This window comes from Ilyonectria robusta, assembly GCF_021365365.1.
Source record: "Ilyonectria robusta strain PMI_751 chromosome Unknown BGZ61scaffold_57, whole genome shotgun sequence".
NCBI lineage: Eukaryota > Fungi > Ascomycota > Sordariomycetes > Hypocreales > Nectriaceae > Ilyonectria > Ilyonectria robusta.
The window spans coordinates 127,669-149,873 of NW_025764491.1; the positions used below are offsets into that span (position 1 = coordinate 127,669).

Below are 22,205 nucleotides of genomic sequence, written 5' to 3' on the forward strand. Positions count from 1 at the left end.
ACCAGTCACACAAGAGCCCGCCAATCCCCTCACGCCGTAGGCTTCAACAACCGATACCTCACAATCAACCACATCCTCGACCTCGCATCGACCGCCACGTCCTTCATTCCAACCCTGAGCGCCCAATCCCCAAACTGCTCATCCGCCTCGCTAATCCTAAACAAGCTCAACGACCCGGTCTTCACAGGCCCGCTATCAAACACCGTAAAGTCTCCCTCTGTACCAGCAACATACTTAAAGTCAACAGCCAGATCCCCCGGCCCGGAGACATTCAGGTTCGTCCCGAGCGTCACGTCCGCGACCCTCACCTTGGCGGGGTCCCGTCCCGCCACAAAGGCGGGAAGCCGGGAGAGCAGCCCGCGGAGTACGAGGGTGCGGGTTTCATCACCCGTCGACGGAGACGCAAGCCTAGCCCACTCAGCCGCAAACTCAGCCCTCACATCCCACAGCGCCAGCAGGCCTGATTCTTTGCTCTTGTCCTCGACGGTGGACACCCAATCAACCACGTTCTGCGTAGCCGCCTTCCGCAGGCGCTCTCCGCCCTCGCAGGCCGTGTACCGCAGCTGCAGCACCACGTCAGCAATGGACGAGTAGTCGAACGGACGGAAATCGACCGGCGGGAGGGTGATCTGCCAGGTTGACACCGCCCCGGCGCCTTCGAAGGGCAAGTACCGCTCGTCGCGGATGTTGAGCTCGAACGCGCCGGAGTCGTTCTGCCCGGACCCGACGGCGACGGCGTCGATGGGGACGACGGCGGTGCGGAAACGCGGGTCCATGGCTCCGCCGGATGTGTCCTCTGCGTAGTCCCGGCCCGAGGTGGCGAGGCTGTCGGCCCGGTACCGGTGCTTGAGGAGGCGGAGGGATGCGTTGACGCCGACGTACGGCCCCACGACGCAGGGGACGGTCACGGAAACGGTTTTGATCCGGCGGAAGAAGTGCCCCGGGAAATCCACGTCGAAGGCCACCTCGGGGATGTCAAAGGTGCAGGTTCCCGTTTCTCGTAGGGCGACGAGCGCGTAGGGATTAAGCTGCCGCAGGGAGACAGATTTCGCCATCTCGTAGTCATGCCCCCGACTGTCCTGGTACGCGACGTCCATCTGCTTCAGCGCCAGGTACAGCTGGCTGCTGGCCTGCAGGCCGTCGCGGGCCGGGTTGAAGTAGCCGAAGGAGATGAAGTCGAGCGCCTGTTGGGCCAAGGTGGGCCGGCGCTCGAAGCGGAAGGCCTGCTCGGCCTTTTTGGCGAGGTCGTAGGCGAGGAGATACGTTTGGTACATGGACGTGCGCGTGCTGCCCTCTAGCCAGGCGTACAGCTCGTCGTTGGTGTACTTGTTCTTCATGAACTCGCTGACCTCGTTGGCGTTGTCGATGAGCTGCTGCTGGTTGGCCATGTCCTGGTTGGCCATCTGGACGCGTGTTTCCTGGGCTGCGATCTGCGTGTTGATTTGCTCGAATTCGAGCCCGGCGAGGTTCATTTGGTGGAGGCGTTCCTGTGTCACATCGTGAGCTGAAAGTCATTGACTAGACTGGTGCTTGCCTCGCCGTTCTTACCTGGTACTGCTTCACGTAGCTGGCCTTCCTCGACGCTTGAGAAGACTTGAAGTTGGCTGAGCCGGCGTTCATTTGGTCCAGCCGCGCGGAGGCCTGCAGGGCGTTGAGCAAATTCGACGGCCCTATTACGCACGTATACATGTCAGCTTTCCCTACTGACCCCTGACCGTGATAGACACAACGGAGGATAAGACTTACCCCAAACCAGTTCGAATCCGCATCCCATAGGTTCAGTATGGGGAGTGATCTGGGGCAACATAGCCAGGATACTCGCCATAATCTCAATGCTGGCGGCGCTTTCGGTATACGACTGCGCCACGGCTGCCAGCACCTCGGACTGGGTCTCAAGCGAGTTGATGTGAGCATCGCTCCCGCTGCTGGGACTGTCAACGTTAATCGCCTTCACTTTGAAGGGGTCAGTGCCGCTGCCCAAAGCATTGGCTTCTACGCCTGCTAGACGCGAGTAGAAGTCGAAGCGATGTTTCGATGACTGCGGGAGATTTCGGTTAGTCGGCTTGCTTCCACACAACCGGGACAATAAAGAGATCTCACCGCCTGGCTGGCACGCAAGGCTGTCAGTGACCTCTCAGCCTCCTCAAGCGAACCCTTTTTCAACTCCATAATCATGTTATTCATGGTGATCTCATGCCCCGTCCGGAGGACCTGGAGAGCTTCGCCATCCCTCTTCTCCTTGATGGACAGGAATGTCGACTCAAGCCCTTTGAGCTCGGCCGTGGCCTCGAGGGCGCGGCTCATCAGCCAGGTGAACCGGTAGTTGGGCAGACTAGCATTCAGATCGTTGAGCGCACTGGACAAGCTGAGACCCGATGCTACGGCCGCCACCAGCTGCCCCGGGTCGATGGGCGGCTCCCACAGCGCCAGCGGCATGGGTCGGCCGTCGATATCCAGGCAGTTTCGGATGTTGTACAAGCGCTGATCGATGGTGGAGCGGAGGGCTTGGAGGTTTGGGTTGTTTGGGAGACAGAAGTATCTCGATGTCGCGAAGCCAAAGATGTTGGCCAGTCCGATCTGCTGCTCCCAGTTCCCGCCACGCCATCCGCACTTCTCTGACTGGGACCACATCTTCCAAGCTTGGCTGGTGTCACCCATGGCATGCCACATCGCACCGGTCTGATTGCTGTAGGGGAATGCCACTTCAATCTGGACGGCGGCATTGCTGAAGGCGTCCCATTTGTCGAGCAGCGAGAAATACGTCTGTGGGATCTTCTTCCCTTGCTTCGGAATCATCTCTCCCTTGGGTCCGAACAGGTGGCTGGCGAGCACGTAGAGCTGGATGGCCAAGGGGATGTCTTCCAACGTGCGTCGCCGGAAGTACATGTCGCCATACGCAACGAGCGTCTTGATGTACAGCGCCACCGTCCATTTCATGTACGCCACGATGCGACCTCGTGCCAAGACGTAGGGCCGGAACGGCGCGTCTCGCCACTCTGTGATGCGTTCGTCGTAACGGCGGGGACTGAGGCTGTTCAGGATACCTTCTAGCACGCGGCTGGTCGTCGAATGCTCGAACGGCATCCACTTCCACACCTTGCGGATGTCTGTGCCTTGGGCATGCGGGTTGAAGACCTGGTTCATCATCGCCAGGGCGTCGTCAAACTGCTGGCTCTTGGCCAGGGCATCAGCGACCTGCATCGGGCCATGGAACCCGATTTCCCAGTTGTATTGGGAGTACGGCTTGGAAAGCTCCGCGAAGGTGGCTGTCCAGTCGGAGCTGGACGGCGGATCATTCGTCCCGAAGACTGGGACGACATTGTCAAGAATCAAGGCAGGCTGTCTGTACAACTTCTCGATTGGCTCAACGCCCGAGTCCTCGGTGGCGCTGCTCGCGGCCGTGACGAGATTCTGCGGGAAAGGATGGTAAAAGATGTCGGTTGTACCATCAACGTACGTCACCAAGCCCGCTGCGTCCTGCACGTACGACACGTTTGGTACCTGGTACTTGCCGTCAGATATTTTGCCCACATGCAGAAGGACCGGCCCGCTCTCTCCATCCGAGATCTGAAGCGTTTGGACAACATGATCATCTTCCCGTCCGTTGAGCACGTGGAACGACAGTTGCGAGATATGCGTTGGACTCTGCGCGGTGTAGTCGCGGCTCTGGAAGAGCTGGCTGCCGTCGAATACATACGTGCCGGCGTACCGTACTGTAGCTGCGGGTATGGATTGAGCTGGCAACGGTGCTCGCTTATCCTTGTCCTGCGTGACAGTCCAGAAAGAGGCGTAATACCACACCTCGATGCGGACACTGTCGTTCGCCGTGTCGATGTATGGCAGGAACAGAAACGAGTCGACGGGCTGAAGAAAGTATCTTTCGTATACGGTCTGCTCCGGAGCATCGGGGCCCAGTGTTATGGAAGGGCTTGATTTCAACGTCGTGTCCACTGTGAGGAAGGCATCCGATGAAATCCGCTTCTGCGTCCACTTACCGGCGCGGTACTCGGTCCATGCGAGCTTGATCTCCCATGCCTCGCCAGGGCTCATGGTTTCGGCACTCTCAGAGCTCCTGGAACTGGTGAACTCGCTGAAGGACTTGGTCGTGGCAGTATCGTTAGGTATTGTCTTCTTCGTGAGCGTCCCGATGAAAACCAGCGTCCTAGACTTCCAGCCGACTGGAGTGACGTAGCAGCCCGTGTGCGATCTGAAAGTCTGGTTCGAGGAGCCCTGGCTGGCGTCGAGTTCAAGTCTGAGCTGGGGGATTATCGATCTGTCTTCTTGCCACTCCACGGTATAAGTCGGGATATCCACCGTGATTCGTATCCAGGGAGACCATTCTCGAAGTCCCGAGTCGTAGGTGCGATGGAAGAACAGATACGGAGCACCCGCCGTCATGGCCACACAGTGGAGGACATATTTGCTGCCGTCGGTCAAGCTCTTGTTGTCCAGGTAGAGACCTACGGCTTGCAGTCTCGCAACCTGCGCCAAACTGTCGACATAGCCACGGAAGGACTCAAGGATGTTCTCGGGCTTGGCATCGCGCTGCATCAATGTGCTCTCCATGTCGGTATAGGCAGGCGTCTTCTTGTCGCGCAGTGACGGCACCAACCAGTTTTCAGGGTGGAGGAAGACCTTCCGGTTGGCGGACCACGCAATCTGCTTTGACATCCACTTCCACCGCTCCTCGTCAAGCACGATGTTTTCAGAGCCCTTCTTCTCTAGGCCGAGGAAGCACCTCTGGACAAACAGCTGCACCGAGGATATGGCCTGTTTGGTCCGAGACGTCTGCATGCAGGGGCCCATCTGCACATCCAGGAGCAAGAACTCAAAGAGGCTGTCCGCGTCGACAACGCCCCACGACTTTAGAGCAGGTTGTATCACGAGGTACGTGATGAGCGCGTCTCGCTGGTTGCGGCGTAGCTGGTCGTGCGAGGGCTTGATAGCCTGCTCAAAGTCTGATGCAGTGTATTTGCCCCGAATGGTCTTCCGGATATTCTTGGCCAACTTCCAGGTCGAGCTGAAGTCGAGTTTGAGGTCTGTCCACGACATAAGAAGGTTGATATCCTTGATACCGACGGTCTGCGTGAAGGCTATGGCTTTTTGCAGCTGCGTCAAGGTGACCTCATCTCGGAAGAATTTGACATCGCCAAGGTCAAAGTTGGCGGCGTCGATCAAGGATTTGATGGTGTCTACATCCCATGTGGTGACTTTAGAGACGGCTGTGCTGATCTCGTCGGCCGTGGCCGTGTCACGGAGTATCGCCCACTTGAAGAGGTCAATCAAACCTTTCTCTCGGCTGACGAGAGTCTTGCGAAGCTCATAATACGCAAGAAGTCTCTTCCATGCGTCCAGCGAGATGTGACCGAAGTCCAGGTCGGAGAAGTTTGAACCATGAGCCTGGAAGTACTCGACTTCCCCCAAAACCAGAGAAAACGCCTGTATCACGATGGACGCCTTGGAAAGCGCTTCAAAAACAGCAGTGCCTTGGCTGAGAGAAGTGTCGGGCATCAGCGCGCCGGAGGGGACTTGTGTAGCGGCAGATCTTTCGGTCTTCCACTGCAAATCGCCTGGCACCGTCTGCCCAGTGACTGAGAGCTTGACAGTCTTGCCGCCGATGAGTTTGACGGGGCCGGTCCACCACAGGTTGTTTGGATCTTCGTTGAGATTGTCGAAAGTGATGCTCACTCCGTCCAGAATGAGAGGCGGCGGCTGGCTGTCTCCATACCCATAGAACACATAAGTATCAGTCGAGGGAGGGAGCAGGTATCCCGTCCAGGTTCCGCCGGCAGCAGGAGCAGAGCTCTTCAGACCAGCAAGAACATCCATCGCGCTCTGCTTCACGGTGCCTGTGTCGATCTGGATGACATCTTGCAGAAGCCATGCGCAGACATCAGTTGACAGGGACGTCGCAGCGGACATGGTTGTGGTCACCAGCTTGGTGTACAAATAGGACCGCAGATACGGCATGAATTCTTTCATGAAGTAGGCACGTTTCGTCGGCGCCGTGCCGGGGTCAGGGTTATCTCCAGTCGTTGCAGGGACGTCCCCTTGAGTGAGGATCTTCGTGGCGTTGTCGAGTTCGTCGTCCCCGACAACCTTGCCAAGGTCTTGCTTCACAAGCCGAACGGCCTGGGTCTTGAGCCTGGCCAGCGCTGCGGACCAGTCGCTGTTGCCGGGGAAAAGACCTGTCGCAGTGGCCATCTCGGCGTCGGTCAGGCAACCCGTCACTGACAATGTCACTCGTCGGTTTTGCGGAGTCGGGGGGTCTTTATATGCAAGTTTCATAGGAGCCTTGGTGGCGTCAACGACCAATCCTGGCGGCGCATTTGTGGTGAAGACCTTGGCGCCCTCGATGAGGCCGAGAATGTCTTCAACGACTGCTGGGTCGAATATTAGAAGCGCCTTAGCTCTCACCTGCGCCGACGTGACCACGTCGAGTTCGGACTCGGTCAAGTCCGCATTGGAGTTGTCAATGGCAATCAACCCATCTACGATTGTCTTTGCTACCCGTAGCACCTGGAATTTGTTTGGAGCAATGGGACGCAAGGGGTCGTCCGCATTCAGGATGATATACCGCAGCTGCTTGACGGTAAAAGAAGCGTTCGAGATGCGCTCCCATAGCAGGACCAGGTCCAGTGTCACCGAAGGGCTATCATATGGCTTTGGGAAGAGATCCAGGACATCAAGAAGGACGTTCGGCCGGACTCCTAGAATACTGGAGAAGAGAACGTGCCGGTAGAGCTTGCTAAGATTCGAGATGGTGATATTACTCTCTCGCGACAGACCGACTCGCTCAAGAATGGCGTCGAAGAACTCGGTCTTGATGTGAAAAGCTGCCACAAGTACTTGGACATGGTCGCCAATCTTGGGTTCAGACGTGAGGTAGTTGCCATTGGCATCCGGGACGAAGACGTTGTCCATCGACTCCAAGTCGTGGGTCAGGAACAACCGCGAGTACAACGACGTCTCCCCGAACGTGTCAATGTCCGCCCATAGGCACAGCAGTTTGGTGAGCTCGAGCCCTGTGTGCCTGCCCAACTTCTGGATGCTCATGAGCTGCTCGATGAAGTCAGGGGTGATCTCCAGATAATTGCTCCGATCACAGGGCGAGATTCCGGGTTCATCGCCGTCACTGTCGCCGCCGTCATCGCCGCCGGAAGTCTCACCACCACATGGCTTGTCCTTGAAGTTCGAAAAGGAGAAACCTTTGTCGGTTGTACCGCCAGGAGGGTTGCCGGTTGTGCCACCACTCCCGGATGTCCCTGGTTTTGCCGCGGCGAGGGCCGTGTCCAGCTCCGTGATGGGCCATTCAAACGCTTGCATCACCTTATACAAGCGGATGAACCGATTGATGCGGTCCCACTCCCAAAGCTCAAGAGGTGTGCCGTTGAGATGAAAGAGTCGTGTCTTATCAATGCTGCACATCTCTACTCCCGGCATCCATTGTACAGTGGTGTCGTCACGGTCACCAAAGCCCCAGATCTGTATCTTGCTGTCCTTCCCAACGCGGCCCGCCGCGCTGTGGGACTTGAACAAGTCAATCGATGCCGTCTTCCCTTCCTCCAACCTTGCCATGGGGAAGAAGAGGACCTGGCCTGTTGGGTAGACATCGTGAGCGGGCTTTGGGCCAGCAAGGTAGACCTTCCCGTCCGTCCACACGAAGCCCACAAGCTGGTCGTTTTCATTGCGGAGTTCTCCAGTCTGATCGAGATATCCAAGCACCTTGCCATTTTTGTCTACGCTTTCACCGCTTCCTGCAGTGGAAACGATGCTGGCGACTTTGGACACTGACGGGAGCCAGACAAGATAGCTGGACTCTGGGAGGTCAAGAGTTGGGCCTTGTTGGTATGCAGTTAGCGAAATGGATGCCTACTAAGCAAATATTGAGATAGTTTACCCTTGCCAGATTCCAGCACTGTCAACTTCCCAACACAATCAAACCATTTTGCCACCCAAGCTCGAATCTCCGCGCTGGTAAAAGTCGTCGTTACAATATCTGGCTTCACAAGGTCATTTCCAGTGGGCGGGATTTGTTTGTTGAGGATATGATTGGTCCAGGCTTGAGTGCAGAAGAGGAAAGAGCTCAACGCCGCCGTCCTCTCATCGCCGCTCTTGCCCACGACGATGTGCTGCAGGAACCGATAGCAAAACTGGATGCTGTCAAGGAGAATTCTGTCCTTGCCCGTCGGCATCATGGGATTGACATATCTTGTGCGGGCCAGCTCCGCCGTGTCAGCAAAGCTCAACCCAGACCGCGGAAGGAACTGCGCCTTCACGAACGACGGCCCGGTATCTGTCGCCTCGCTCAGCAGAGCTGCTTCTGAGTCGTATCCCCAGTATAGATACGCATTCGCGACGCCAATATCCTTCTGATACTGGTCCTGGTCCACGGCTAGCCCGTTGTCGGCGAACTCGGAGCACTCGATAGGCCACAGCGACTCGCGCGTCAGGATCACGTACAGGTCAGGGCTGATGCCGAGATACTCGGCCGCTGCCGCGCGATCCTGGACTTTGCGGCGGAGCTCCGCATATCGAGCCTTCTCTTCAGGAGACCCGAGCAGCTTGGAACTCACCACCCACTGCCGCTGCGCAAGTCGGAACGTGTCAATGAGGTCGAACCGTGACGTGCCCAGGTACGACAGGTACAGGCGACACGCGTCGAGCGGCTGGAAGTACGGAAGCGCGAGCGGGTACACGGCGTGCTTGAGGATGCAGTACGCTTTCTTGCGCGTGTTGCTCGGGCTCGCGAGCAGCTCGTCAGTCGTCTCCTGGCGGATGTTCCACGTCTCGATCTTGGCTTTGCCGGTCGACTCGTACGTGGTTAGGTGGATTACGAAGGCCTCCATGACCTCGTTGGCGAGATCGACCATGGGGAGCGCCGTGTTGGCGTTGGCGCATGTGAGCTGCAGATGCTGCAGGTCCGGTCTTCGCGCAAACAGCTGCTCCAGTGCGGTGCCTTGGATTCCCTCCTGGCCTGTGTTGTGCCACTCGGCCGAGTTGTCGAGGTTGTTGTTACGCAGATACTGCAGGAGGTCTATGTAGTAGGCTGTAGGGCTGGTGACGTCCAGGCAGTCCTCGCACTCGCACATGTCCATGTCGTCGAAGAGGGCGTCAAGGTTGGCGTTCAGGGGCGTGTTGGTGGCATCACGGGCGTTGTTGAACATTGCCTTGCGCTGGGCAAGAACAGAGGTCCCGTCGATGGATCTGAGCCCGGTCCCGCGCACCATCTCACGGATCTGGACCAGCGCACGGTCGATGCGCAGACGGCCGGCCGTTGCGTGATCGTGAACCTGGCTGAACAGAGCTTCAAACTCTTCCCGAGAAATACCCATCGAACCGGTCAGTTTTGGCGCCATCCTCGCAACAAAGCTCTTCTTGGAGAGGGACGACACGCGAAGCCCGCTCGTGAAGCCGTCCTCAAGAAGCGGTTGGATGAGTTCCGGAACTGGGGTCAGGGCCTGCACACGCTGTAGTAGCTTCAGACTCTCCACCGTGGCCGCCTTGGTAGTCATGTCGAGATGATCGAGCTCTGAAGATCCCGTCTCCAAAGCCGACATGACAGACGTCCTTCTGATGTCGAAATTGGGCCTACGGTCAAGAAAACCTGTGACTTCGGCACGTACAGTTGCTGATGCATGCACGGGCAGCTCATCGCTGGGGTTTTCCTTGGCATCGTCACTATGGACCATGTGCTGGAGTACAGCCGTCGGCTCGGCTGCGAACAGTCGCCGGCGGAATCTGAGTGCAAGAAACAGGCCTGAGAGGCTGTCCTGTTGGGAAGGGGGCGAGTAGGCGCCAAGTTCATCCGCTTCGGGGGCCGACTCAGGCGTCAGCAGCAAGCGCTTCTTCCTCGTGGATGCCAGAGCGCGTACACGCGAGAATCCATAGTGCAAGGCTACATCCCGGGTGGACTTGATACTGTCGTCCTGCAGAATCTCGGCCGCGAGATCTACGTTGTCGTCCAGTGCGTCGCCGAGAACGTTGGCGAGCTTTACACGATCAGAGTCATGAGTCGTTGGAGTGGTGGAGGCAAGATGGGTAACCCTAGTCTGCGGTTGTCTCTGGTGATTGGCTTCTCCGTTGTCTGGCCCTCCGACGGAGCCATAGACGGCGAGGTTGATGATCTTCTGGCGCTTCGACAAGCGTCCTGGGGTTGAGGAAGACATCCCAGACGGTGAGTTACAATTGCCGTCTTTTGCCTGACTAAAGAGTTGTTGAAGTGAGAATTGGACAAGCAGTGATTTCTTGACCGGTGGATACAGTTCTCAGACGAGAAGAGAGAGTTACGAGATCGAAAGCAACGACGGTATATTTGTCCTTTGCCCACACGATAGAGGCAGGCAATTGCCGCCACCGCGTATGTTCTTCAGTCTAGAACGCCGCGGATGTTGTGGTGTCATGCATCATGAATCTCGGTTGTGTTTTAACACCTTGGTGTCGGGGCTAAACGCTGCAGCAGGCGTCATTGACTAGTCACAGGGCTGTCACAGAGCTGGATGTGGCGCACCTCTCATGATCAATACGGGCTGCACAGCAGCTCGTCATAATTCCCTCTTGGTCAACCTCCATAGCGACTAGCAATATAGGGGCGGGCAACAGAGAGGCTTCAGCTCCGAAGCCCTTACTTCTGGTTCATGATGCTGCAGCAGGCGTCATTGACCAGTCACAGGGCTGTCATAGAGCTGGAGGTGGCGCACCTCTCATGATCAATACGAGCTGCACAGCAGCACGTCATAATTCCCTCTTGGTCAACCTGCATAGCGACTAGCAATATAGGGGCTGGCAACAAGGAGGCTTCAGCTCCGAAGCCCTTAATTCTGGTTCATGGCGAATATCTGATCACGGATGTAGGACTTCAGACGAAAGACCTGGAGGTTTTCTGGTGTAACACATGAGAAGCTTGGCAACCACGGTAAGCGAAGGCGTTTTCTTGTCATATCCGACTTACACAACATACGTGTCAAGGAGTACAGCCCTCACTAAAGGGACCCAGAGACCACCCTTTGAGGACCGTCAATCTCACTCTTGAGGTATTAGGCGAACATCCGCTGCACTCGATATCAAGCACATCAGTTCTGTATGTATTGAGATGGAGTCGTTTCTCAAGACGCCTAACACGCGGCTCGTGGGCAGTGGCATTGGGCCATTACCAAAAGCCCCGGAACTCCCTGGAGAGCGCAACGATGGCGCAAACAGCCTGAGCAGCAAGGGCTCCAATGGCCCTACTGCTCTCATGGACACACCAGAGAACAAGCCCAAGCAACTGCTGGAGTCCAAGATCCCACAACGACCTACCTTGTCGCTGCCAAAGGGTGGCGGAGCAATTCAGGGGATGGGAGAGAAAATCGAGGTAAATCCAAGCAACGGCACTGCTAGTCTTAGCATTCCCATCAAGGTCCCTGCGGGTCGTTCGGGCATGCAGCCGAATCTTGCCTTGACCTACGACTCAGGGGTTGGCAACAGCGAATTTGGCCTCGGCTGGCGACTGTCGGGGGTCGAATCCATCACGCGCAAGACAAGCAAGGGGATACCGCAATACAATGACCATGGGACTGACGACGAACCCGACGTATTTCTGCTAGCAGGTGCCGAGGACCTTGTACCGGTGTGGAAGCGTGGCGAGTCCGGCAGCGTGATCACCGATGCCTCCGGCCGGCCAGTACCAGATGAGGTCATGACCGACGGTTTCATGGTTCGGGTCTACGCTCCCCGTATCATCACCGATTTCAGCTGGATCGAGCGGTGGACCCGCCTTTCCGACCCGGATGACATGCACTGGCGAGTTGTGAGCCCTGAAAACATCACTACCATCTTTGGCGCCTCGGACACTTCGCGCATATATGACACCGCGGCCGTCGCAGCTAGCGGGAGACGGCGCATCTTCTCATGGCTGCAAGACGAGGTGTACGACTCACGCGGGAACGCCATGACGTTCTCTTACAAGCGCGACAATTCCGAGGGCATAGATCTCGCGCAAGCCCACGAGCTCAATCGTTCTGACCACTCCCGGAGCGCAAATGCCTATCTCAAGACAATCCGTTATGGGAACGTTGCCCCTAACCGTGATGCCAGCACATGGGAGGCTTTTCCGGCGTCTTCGCTGACCCGGGACCAGGCCACATGGAAGTTCTCGGTCGTGCTGGACTATGGGGACGAATCTGCATCCGAACAGGCCCTTTCCGGCACCGCAGGGAGTTGGGTGTGTCGCCAGGATCCCTTTTCTCGCCATAACGCGGGCTTTGAAGTGCGGACATACCGACTCTGTCGACGGGTTCTAGTCTTTCACCACTTCGACGAACTAGGGGTGCCAGATTGCCTGGTGTCGTCTGTTGACCTGGCATATGACGAAAACCCGGTTGCCACCTATCTTATTTCTGCGCAGCTGACGGGCTACCTTGGAACCGCATCGGTGCATAGGAAGAGCCTGCCGCCCGTTGAATTCGAGTACTCTCGATTCCCGAGCGCGGAGGACCTGGAGTCGCTCCCCGTCAACCACGTGGACGCCGGGACCACCGAGAACTTGCCCATCGGCCTGGATAACGGAGGCGCCTACCGCTGGATTGACCTCGACGGGGAGGGCATCTCCGGAGTCCTAGCCGTGAACAACGATGCCTGGTACTACAAACGAAACATGACCGGTGCCTCGGATTATGGCAGTGCAACACCACCAGGCACGTCATCAGAGACAGATGATGTTGAGGACGACAAGCTCGCGGCACAGCTGGGGCCGTTGGAGCCTGTCTACGCCGGTCCATTCCTCGCTTCATCGGCACGTAATACGCAGTTTGGCGATATCAACGGCAACGGGAAGCTTGACCTTGTCTCCCGCGTCGGTGGGCAATGGGGCTACTACGAGAGAGCCGAGGACGAGACACTGGGCTGGACCGAATTCCGTCCCTTTCTCAGTGGCCCGTCCATCACTGCGGACCAGACCGTGCAGCTCATCGACCTGACCGGTGACGGCCTTGCCGATATTCTTATCCACCAAGACCAGTTATTCATCTGGTTCCCTTTCTTGAGTCAAGACGCAAAGGGCTACGGACCGCCCCAGTCAGTGATACAGGACCGAGACCCCGCTGGAGGACCTGTCTGTGTGTTTGGAGATTCTGAGCAGCGCATCTTCCTGGCAGACATGTCCGGAGACGGGCTTGTGGATCTTTGCCGCGTCAGGAACGGTGACTGTTGCTACTGGCCTCAGCTGGGCTATGGCCGTTTTGGCCCGCAGGTTTCCTTCGATAATGCTCCTTGGGCTGATAGTTACAACCAGTTCAGCAGCAGTCGCGTGATCCTCACTGATCTAGATGGTTCTGGGACGGCTGACCTGGTCTATCTGGGCGAGAATGGCGTTGATCTTTATCGGAACCAGTCTGGCAACAGCTTTTCCCCGAAGTTGCACGTCCCAATTCCCTTTGCAGTCAATGGCTCGGCTCTAGATATCGTCGATCTCTTGGGCAATGGGACGCAGTGTCTGGTTTCCTCGTCCCGCCTGCCTGGCGACTCGTCTCAGCCGCTGGTGTATGTGGACATCTTCCGGAACAAGAAGCCTCATCTCCTGACGGGCGTCAAAAACAACGTGGGAGCGGAGACACGCCTTCACTACGCCCAGTCCACCAAGTTTTACATTCAAGACCGGCAAAATGGTCGTCGGTGGCTCACCCCCTTACCGTTTCCTGTGCATTGCGTCGAACGGCGGGAGACCATCGATCGGGTGAGTGGGAATTTCTTCTGCGACTCATACCGCTACTCGCATGGGTTCTACGACGGTGTCGAGAGAGAGTTCCGTGGCTTTGCTCGGGTTGAGAGGACCGATACAAGCGACTTCTCCAAGCTCAAAGGGGTGTCACCGACGAACTCGAATCCAGCATGGAAGGTCCCCCCCGCGCGTACCGTCACATGGTTCCACACTGGGGCATACTTTCATCGAGAATCCATGAGCGAGCTGCTCTCTCGCGAGTACGCAGACATGACTCCATACGCCAATCTGGACGATACCCCCCTGCCTCCAGACTGCACCCAGGGCGTGCAGATGATGGAGGCATGTCGCGCGCTGAAGGGAAGACAGCTGCGGTCCGAGGTCTATGCCGACGACGGCAGCGACAAGACGCATATCCCTTATTCAGTGAGCCAGACCAACTACGTCATTGACCCGAGACAGGTCACACAGGACGGGCACGGTCACGGCATCTACTTCGTCCGTTCAGCCGAGACTGTGGATTGTCATCTTGAGCGGGTGATGCAGGATCCGAGAGTGACGCATCAGATGACCCTTGAGGTCAACCGCTTCGGGAGTCCTACCAAGGAGCTACACATCTCTTACGGCAGGCAGCCGGGCCAGAGTCCGCTCAGCGCAGCAGATGCCGCTGTGCAGGAGAGAACGGTCATGCTGTACAAGGAGACTGACTTCACCAACAGCCTGGATGGGAGCGGGTATCGTGCTCCTGCAGCCTGCGAATCACGCCAGTATGAAATGCGCGGCCTCAAGCCCAAAAGCAATGGTGGGAATGGCCTGTTCAGCTACGCGGATATGGTGGCCGACGCGTTCTCTGCCATCTTGCTTGTCCCTTTGATTCAGTCGGGGGACGAGATCAGTCAAGCTCGTTTGCCCGCGCGGCAGCTCGTGAACCAGGAGCGGACTCTATTCCAGGCCGACAATCTCTCCAGCCTGCTTCCCGTTGGAGAGATGCAGTCCATGTGTCTACCCGGTGCCTATCACCAACTGGTATATACACCGGGTCTCGTCCAGAAACTCTTTGCACAAGACTCCGGCTCCGAAACCCTGATTTCAATGAACGAGATCTTCCAAGGCAAGGGATATGTGGATCTCAACGGCGACGGAAAGGTCTGGACAGCATCAGCCAGGGTGTCTTATGCCACCGACCCGTCTTCTTCCAATCCAGCCCAAGAGCTAGAGGAAGCCAGGAACAGTTTCTTCCAGGCCAAGACTTTGTTCGACGGATTTGGCAACCCCTTCTACGTCGAGTACGACCGATACAAGCTGTTCCCTCTCCGCACCAGGGATGCTCTGGACAACACAACCGTGGCAACCATGGACTATCGGACGCTGCAACCAGCCCGAGTGAGCGGCCCAAACGGCAACGTGTCGTCCGTCGCTTTTGATGCCCTCGGCATCATGTCCGCAATCGCCGTGTCCGGGAAACCATCCGACAACCTCGGAGACACCGTGGACGGTTACGACCCTGACATTACTCAGGGTGCCCTCGATTCCTTCATAGCAAATCCAACAGAGTCCGCAGCCGCGTCTCTGCTGGGAAATGCCACCACTCGCATCCTACACGACCCCTGGAAGCAGCGGAATGCCGGCACACCCGTGTTCACTTGCCTCATCTCCCGCGAGACCCACGTGAACCACGCCCCTCCTCAGCAAGGCAGGCGGTTATTCCAGGTTCACATCAGCTACACCGACGGCTTCGAGAGAGTCATCCAGACCAAGAGCCGGACCAAGCCGGGGCCTTTGTCGGACGACGGCGGACCCATAGCCAATGACCGGTGGGTCGGCAGCGGCTGGACAGTGTTTAACAACAAGGGTGATGCGGTGCAGCGGTTCGAGCCCTTCTTCGACACGACCGCGGCTTTTCAGCCGGAGATGGCAGTCGGCGTCTCGTCAAAGACGCTCTATGATCCTCTGGGCAGAGCGGTAGCCACGCTGCATCCGAACAGGACGTTCGAGAAGACTGTGTTCGGACCCTGGCACCAGCAGGTGTTTGATGTCAATGACAATGTCCTTGTCTCGGATCCAAGGGCCGACCCTGATGTTGGGCATCTGTTTGGGGGTCTTCCGGAGGAGGACATGGTGCCATCGTGGTATGATGGGAGGAAGAATGGTGCTCTAGGCAGTGCCGAGCGTGATGTGGCGATGAAGACGGCGCAGCATGCCAACACGCCGAAGTCGTCGCATCTCGATAGCCTGGGACGAGTCTTCCTTGTGGAGGACAGCACCAGTTCAGAAAGGGTCGGTTTCACTGCTGAGCTGGACGTCTTGGGCAATCTGCGTGCCGTCAGGGATGCACTTGGTCGCAAGGCTTTTGTAGCCCAGTATGATTTGTGTCAGCGGCGGACTCACTACGCTACAATTGACGCCGGATCAGTCTGGAACTTCGTCGATGGCACGGGCGCGGCTTGTATGTCGTGGAATGCGCGTGGGTTCCGGACTCGCCTGGAGTACGACAAGCTGCGGCGGAGGACGAAATCCTGGTGGCGAGATGCGGGCACAAATGTCGAGGTGCTCACCAGCCACATCTCGTACGGTGAGGAGTATGTGTCGAGCGGCCCCGGCGACACGGCCAAGGCACATAATCTGAGAGGCGAGATCTGGCGGGTACTTGATCAATCTGGCATGATGTTGAACAAGGCGTATGACTGGAGTCGCAACTTGACTGAGTCAAGCAGGAAACTGGCGAGGATCTACACCAGGACATTTGATGTGGCAACTGAGATGGATCTCGAGGAAGAGACGCACAATGAGACGGCAAGCTTCGACGTCTTGAGTCGTCCGGTGCGCACTTTCTCCCCGGACGGCACCATCACGTCGAGGGTGTACAACGAATCAGGCCTCCTAGACATCATGTCCGTCAACGCGAAGGGCGAGCAAGACCCTCAAAGCGATCCGTCAACCTGGGAGCAGGAAGTCACAGCAGTCGAGTACAACCCAAAGGGCCAGATCACGCGTCTCGCGTACGGCAACGGCACCGTAACGACACGGACCTATGACCGGCGCACGTTCGAGCTGAAGCGCCTGCGGACAACAGCACAAGACGAACGAGTCGTGCAAGACCTGAACTACATTTATGATCCAGTTGGAAACATCAGCAGCATATCCGACAGCGCGCAGCAGACCATCTTCTTCCGCAACACTGTCGTGAGCGCCAACAACGACTACACCTACGACGGCCTGTACCGTCTCGTCTCGGCGTCAGGCCGCGAGCACCTCGGCCAGCACGCCGGTCCGCCCAGCGCAGTTGACCCAGACCCCGTGTCGATGGCCGACCAGGCGAACAATGGCCAGGCCATGGGTCTTTACACCGAGACGTACAAGTACGATCTCGTTGGGAATTTGCTTTCGGTGCGCCACGCCAGCAGTGACTCGCGCATGCCGGGATGGACGCGGACATACGCGTACAACGAGGCCAGCGCCGCCAGCGCTGCCAGCGCGCTCGGCGAGCCTGGATCAAGGACGAACCGCTTGAGCCAGACGGCGGTCGGGTCCGTGACGGAGACGTATGGATACGAAGGTAGTGCCGGGCTGACGGGCAACATGACGCGCATGTCGAGCCTGCCAGTCATGGTCTGGGACTTTGAAGACAGGCTTCAGGCCACCTCCAGACAAGTTGTTAGCCAAGGACAAGTTCCGGAGATGACATACTACGTCTACACCTGGCAGGGCGACCGGGTGCGTAAGATTGTCGAGAGTCAAGCCGGGCCTAACTCGAGAGCTACGCCGCAGAGGCTGCACGAGAGAATTTACGTGGGCGATCTGGAGATCTTTCGGAAGTACAATGGCAGTGGTAATGGTGGCGAGGGCGAAAAAAACAACAGCCCAGCCGTCATACTCGAACGAACAACATTCCACGCCCGCGCGGCCGACTACGGTCTGATAGCAAACATCTGCTCGCGAACACAAGGCACCGACACCGGCGTCCCGCGCCAGACACGCGTCCAGCTGCGCAACCACCTTGGCAGCGCGACGGCCGAGCTCGACGGTGGCACGGGCACCGTCTTGTCGTACGAGGAGTACTACCCCTTTGGCAGCTCCAGCTACGCCGCAACATCCACCTCGGCATCATCGGGGGTAGGAGGTCCGGGAGTGGCGAAGCGCTTCCGTTTCTCGGGCAAGGAGCTCGATGCTGAGTCGGGGCTGTACTTCTTCGGCGCGCGGTACCTGGCGCCGTGGCTGGGGCGGTGGACGGCCGCGGACCCAGTTGTAGGTGCTGGTAGCGCGTATGTGTATGCTGCTGATAATCCCGTCTGTCTGATCGATCCGGACGGGCGGGATACGACGGGGCCGAATCCGAACGCGCCTACCGCGACGCCGCCTGCACCGCCTGCACCGCCTGCACCGCATTTACTGCTGTCACAGCAGGGAGGTGGGTCGTGTGGGCCGGACCGAGATATCACGGAGGAGAAATTCCTCAAGATGGTGGAAGACATTTTGATTGATGAGTCATCGCGCAATCAGGAGCTGAAGGATTTGCATTTCTGGACGGACAAGGACAAGGTCGCAATGACGAACTTGCTCACCGTGGTCCGCACCGGCACCACCGCCGCGAGCGTGAAGCACAAGGGCAAGGAGATGTTGCCTGATGAGTTCCGCGGGCAGGCGATCGAGGTCGGCCTGGTCGCCGCCTATGGCGAATCCAAGTTCAAATCAGACCCGGTCAACATGCGGGGGAAATACGAAAAGGGCACGTTCGTGGGGCCCGGCGGCACGGCGGTTGTGAAGGAAGACCAGACTCCAAGCGGGCGCTCGGAACTGGTGTGGCCGAACTATCCCAAGGAAAAACCGAACGCCAGAGGGACGGTGCAGTACATGCCCGTCAAGGCCGGGCTGTTCCAGCAGTCGACGGTGGGAGGGAAGATTAAAGGGCCCGTTGAGCAGGCCAAGACGTTCTTTAGCAGTTCATTTCTGCAGCATGAGAGCAAGGAGAGGTGGCGAGAGATGGACACGGTCAGTGCCGCCATTGTAATTCAGAACCCTGGCAAGCCGGACGATCCGAAAGTGCGGAAGACTTATGAGCCTATGGCGGTCGCTGCTCACAGGATTGCGGACCTTCTGCAGTATTATAATGTTCAGTGGAAGACGACGAAGTAGGTGATGCAGGTAGCTCTTAGTAGGGCAGTGAATCGATGTGGATGAGGAATTGATTTGGCGACATGCGGAAGGGGCAACGGGAAGGGCGATGGCTTTCTTTGGGTCTAAATTATGTTTCTTTTCCGGGATAAGTGCCTTATGTTGAGTTTGTTAAAGCGAAGCTTCAACTTTGAATGTAAGACACTGTAACGTACCTGCCAGGTACACAGTACAACGAATAAGGTACGCTTCGTTTCATTTACCAGCCTTTTCCACAGAGACGAGGGTACTAGTTCAAGTAGCGATCAAGTCCTACCTACCTAGCTGTTTAGAGCTTCATGTCGTGTTGGGGGTCGGGATTGCAACGGGCGGCTACGCGTGGTTTCCTTAGCCTTGTGTCGCAGGCCAGGCATGATAACGAGCCTCAGGAGACAACTGTACTTAGTAATCCAGCTGCGTGCTTCACATAAAACCTGTGGGCTAGAGTACCCCGCACCTTAGACAACAATCATCAACACACACTGCTGCTCATCATATTCACTTTAACCCTTTAAGCATGCTCAGTGCGACACCTTGGTTTGGCTGGCTGGCGGGCGAGCTGGCGGGCTGGCTGGTTGAGTGGTTGTTAGTTCAGGCAAAGTAAAAGGCAAATAGGACATGCGAATCCGGCTCCCACCAGGTTTGAGTCCGTGGGGACTTGGTGGAATTCACGCAAGCAGTTAATGGGGACATTTTATTCTATCAAAATTTAAATATACCGATATATACAGCAATATCTATATAAAAAAATAGAAAAGAGTGTAATTAATTAATTTATACTAAGAAGACTATTTTTTCCTTACTCTTAACTAAGAAACTTATAGTAGAAGGTATATATCCTATTATAAGATAAAAGTACAGTCTAAGCTTAGAGAGGCTGCTTATAAAATATTATTATAGCCCTATTAATTATTATTATACCCTAGTTGATTATCTGGGGCTTAAATTAATAAGAGTAAGGCTTAGAGTAAATAGTATTCCTACTAGTTTTATAGTAATATCTTAAAATAGCTAGCTAGACTAATATATATGATAAGCGAGCGCACAATATAAGCGAGCGCGCACTTTTATCCCCAACTACTAAATTTCATCTTTCAACTTAATTTTCTCAACTACAAATTATATTATCCTTAATTAATGAGGTAAATATTAATCTTGCCCTTTAAGCTCTTAAGAAAGACCCTCAATTAACTTCTTTTTGCACTTTAAAGATCTATAAAGTCTCCCGCTGCACCCTAAAATGCCGATGCAATGGTATTTCTTCCCGACGCGATATTATACCTAATTTAAGAAAACTATTTAATCTAGAAGAATAGATTATTATTCAATTTATTCTCAACCTAGATTCGCGAGGGTTTCCCCTGCAATTGCATGGTATTAAAGAAATAGCCAACCAACTGCTCGCTGACTGCAATACATTACCTGTCGGCAAGTACTGGGCTTCTAACTTCGTTAGGTAACAACTAAAGCTTAAGATGCATTTTTTTCGTAAATACAACTATTAGAGGGCTAAATATAAAGATCCGACGATTATTTGCAATTAGTTTAGGCTTGTGGAGAATATAATTGCGAAATATAATATTAACCTAGCTGATATCTATAACTTTAATGAGACTAGCTTTATAATAGGTATTATTATAAGCGGAATAGTTATTATAGGTATAGATAGACGTAGAAATCCAAAATTAATATAGTCTAGAAACTGGAAATGGGTTATAGTTATTTAGGCAATTAATATAAAAGGCTAGGCAATCCAGCTATTTATTGTAGTTGCAGGCTAATATCACCTTGCTAGCTAGTACTAAAAAAGCAACTTCCTAGGTAATTAGGCTATTATAACAACTTAAAATAACTAGACTAATAATAAGATAGGTTTTAAGTAGCTTAAGCACTTTAACTAGTATATAAAGAATTAATTAACTAGTTTCTATTATCTTCTAATTCTTAATAAGTATGAAAGTTACTACTCTATTAATTTTGAGAAATATTATAAAGAAAATAATATTATTATACTTTATATACTATCTTATTTATCTTACCTACTTCAGCCTCTTAATATCGGATATTTTAAGCTACTTAAAATAGCCTATAATTGAGTAATTAAGTAATTAATTAGATATTCTATTATTTATATTTTAAAGATCGAGTTCTTCCCAGCCTTTTATACTGCCTATAAAGTTACTATAATAAGAAGTAATATTAAGGGAGACTTTAAAGGGGCCGGACTTATTTCCTTAAATTTAAAAAGTATTATATTAAAGCTTGATATACAGCTATAGATTTTAATACTAGCTATAGAGGAAGTTAACCTTCCTAACCTTTAAGTCTTAAAGACCTTAAAGATTATATTTAAAATTAATTTGCAGTTTAAATATCTTAAAAGATAAGTAAAAAAATATTAGAGTAGCTTTTTTGTATTAATTCTTAAGATACTTAAGTTATTTTCTAAGGGAATAAAGATAATAATATATTAAATAGTATTATTAAAGTTTAAGAATTAGATTTTTTAACAGGTAAATAAGACTCTTAATAAGTAGTATAAAGTAAAAAGAACCTATTTATATTAAGAAGAAAAGATAACTATAAATAAGGGAAGGGGTAAGATAGATTAGAGAGATATTAATATATAGGTAGTAGCTAAATTATTAAGAAGTAGTAGTTAAGGGAGGTTAGTAATACTAAGAGAAAGATACTATAAAATTTATAGAAAGATTAATTATAATATAAAAACCTATTAGGCTATTATTAAGATTTTTAGAGAAGAGTATAATAATTAATTTTAATTAATTAGATATTTTGTTGTGTTTTTATTATTAAATTTATATTAAAAATTAGAGAAAAGTATGTATTTACTTATATTATATACTTGCTTATTATATATATTAAATATAAATAAGAATAATATAGTTTTATTATAATTATAAATATTATATTTTTTTTAACTTATAATTATAAAATATATAATAAAAGGTATTTATTTTTATTTATATTAATATAAAAGTATAGTTTATACTTAGAAAGGCTACTTATAAAATATTATTATAACTTTATTAAGCTATTATTATACTCTAGTTTTTTACTTAGATTTTAACTAATAAAAATAAGATTTAAACTAAATAGTATTTTAGTTAACTTTATATTAATATTCTAAAATAGATAAGTTTTAAGTTATATTATACTTAACTAAATATAAAAGTTAATAAATATAGAAATAAAGTAATTTTATTATAGTTATATATACTAGTTATAGATATTATTATATTATATACAATTTTAATTTATTACTCTATATAATATAATTTAGATATAAAATATTTATTTATAAGAAGCTATTTTACTAGTTAGGAAATTATTTTAT

The 22,205-nt window shown here is 53.2% G+C and overlaps 2 protein-coding genes across 2 annotated transcripts; one reads left to right on the plus strand and one right to left on the minus strand.

Moving 5' to 3' along the window:
• Positions 1-29: 29 nt before the first annotated feature.
• On the minus strand, positions 30-10,169 carry BGZ61DRAFT_541275 (uncharacterized protein; the record flags this gene model as incomplete). Its single annotated transcript, XM_046255027.1, has 5 exons — positions 30-1,487; positions 1,549-1,670; positions 1,747-2,038; positions 2,101-7,841; positions 7,901-10,169. The coding sequence occupies 5 exons, from the start codon at positions 10,167-10,169 to the stop codon at positions 30-32; spliced, it is 9,882 nt and encodes a 3,293-aa protein (XP_046094558.1).
• Positions 10,170-11,236: 1,067 nt separating this feature from the next.
• BGZ61DRAFT_373130 (virulence plasmid 65kDa B protein-domain-containing protein) lies at positions 11,237-17,791 on the plus strand (the record flags this gene model as incomplete). The annotated part of the gene is made up of 1 exon (XM_046242228.1): positions 11,237-17,791. A coding segment is annotated over one exon (6,555 nt), but the record flags the coding sequence as incomplete, so codon positions are not given.
• Between the last annotated feature and the right edge of the window lie 4,414 nt (positions 17,792-22,205).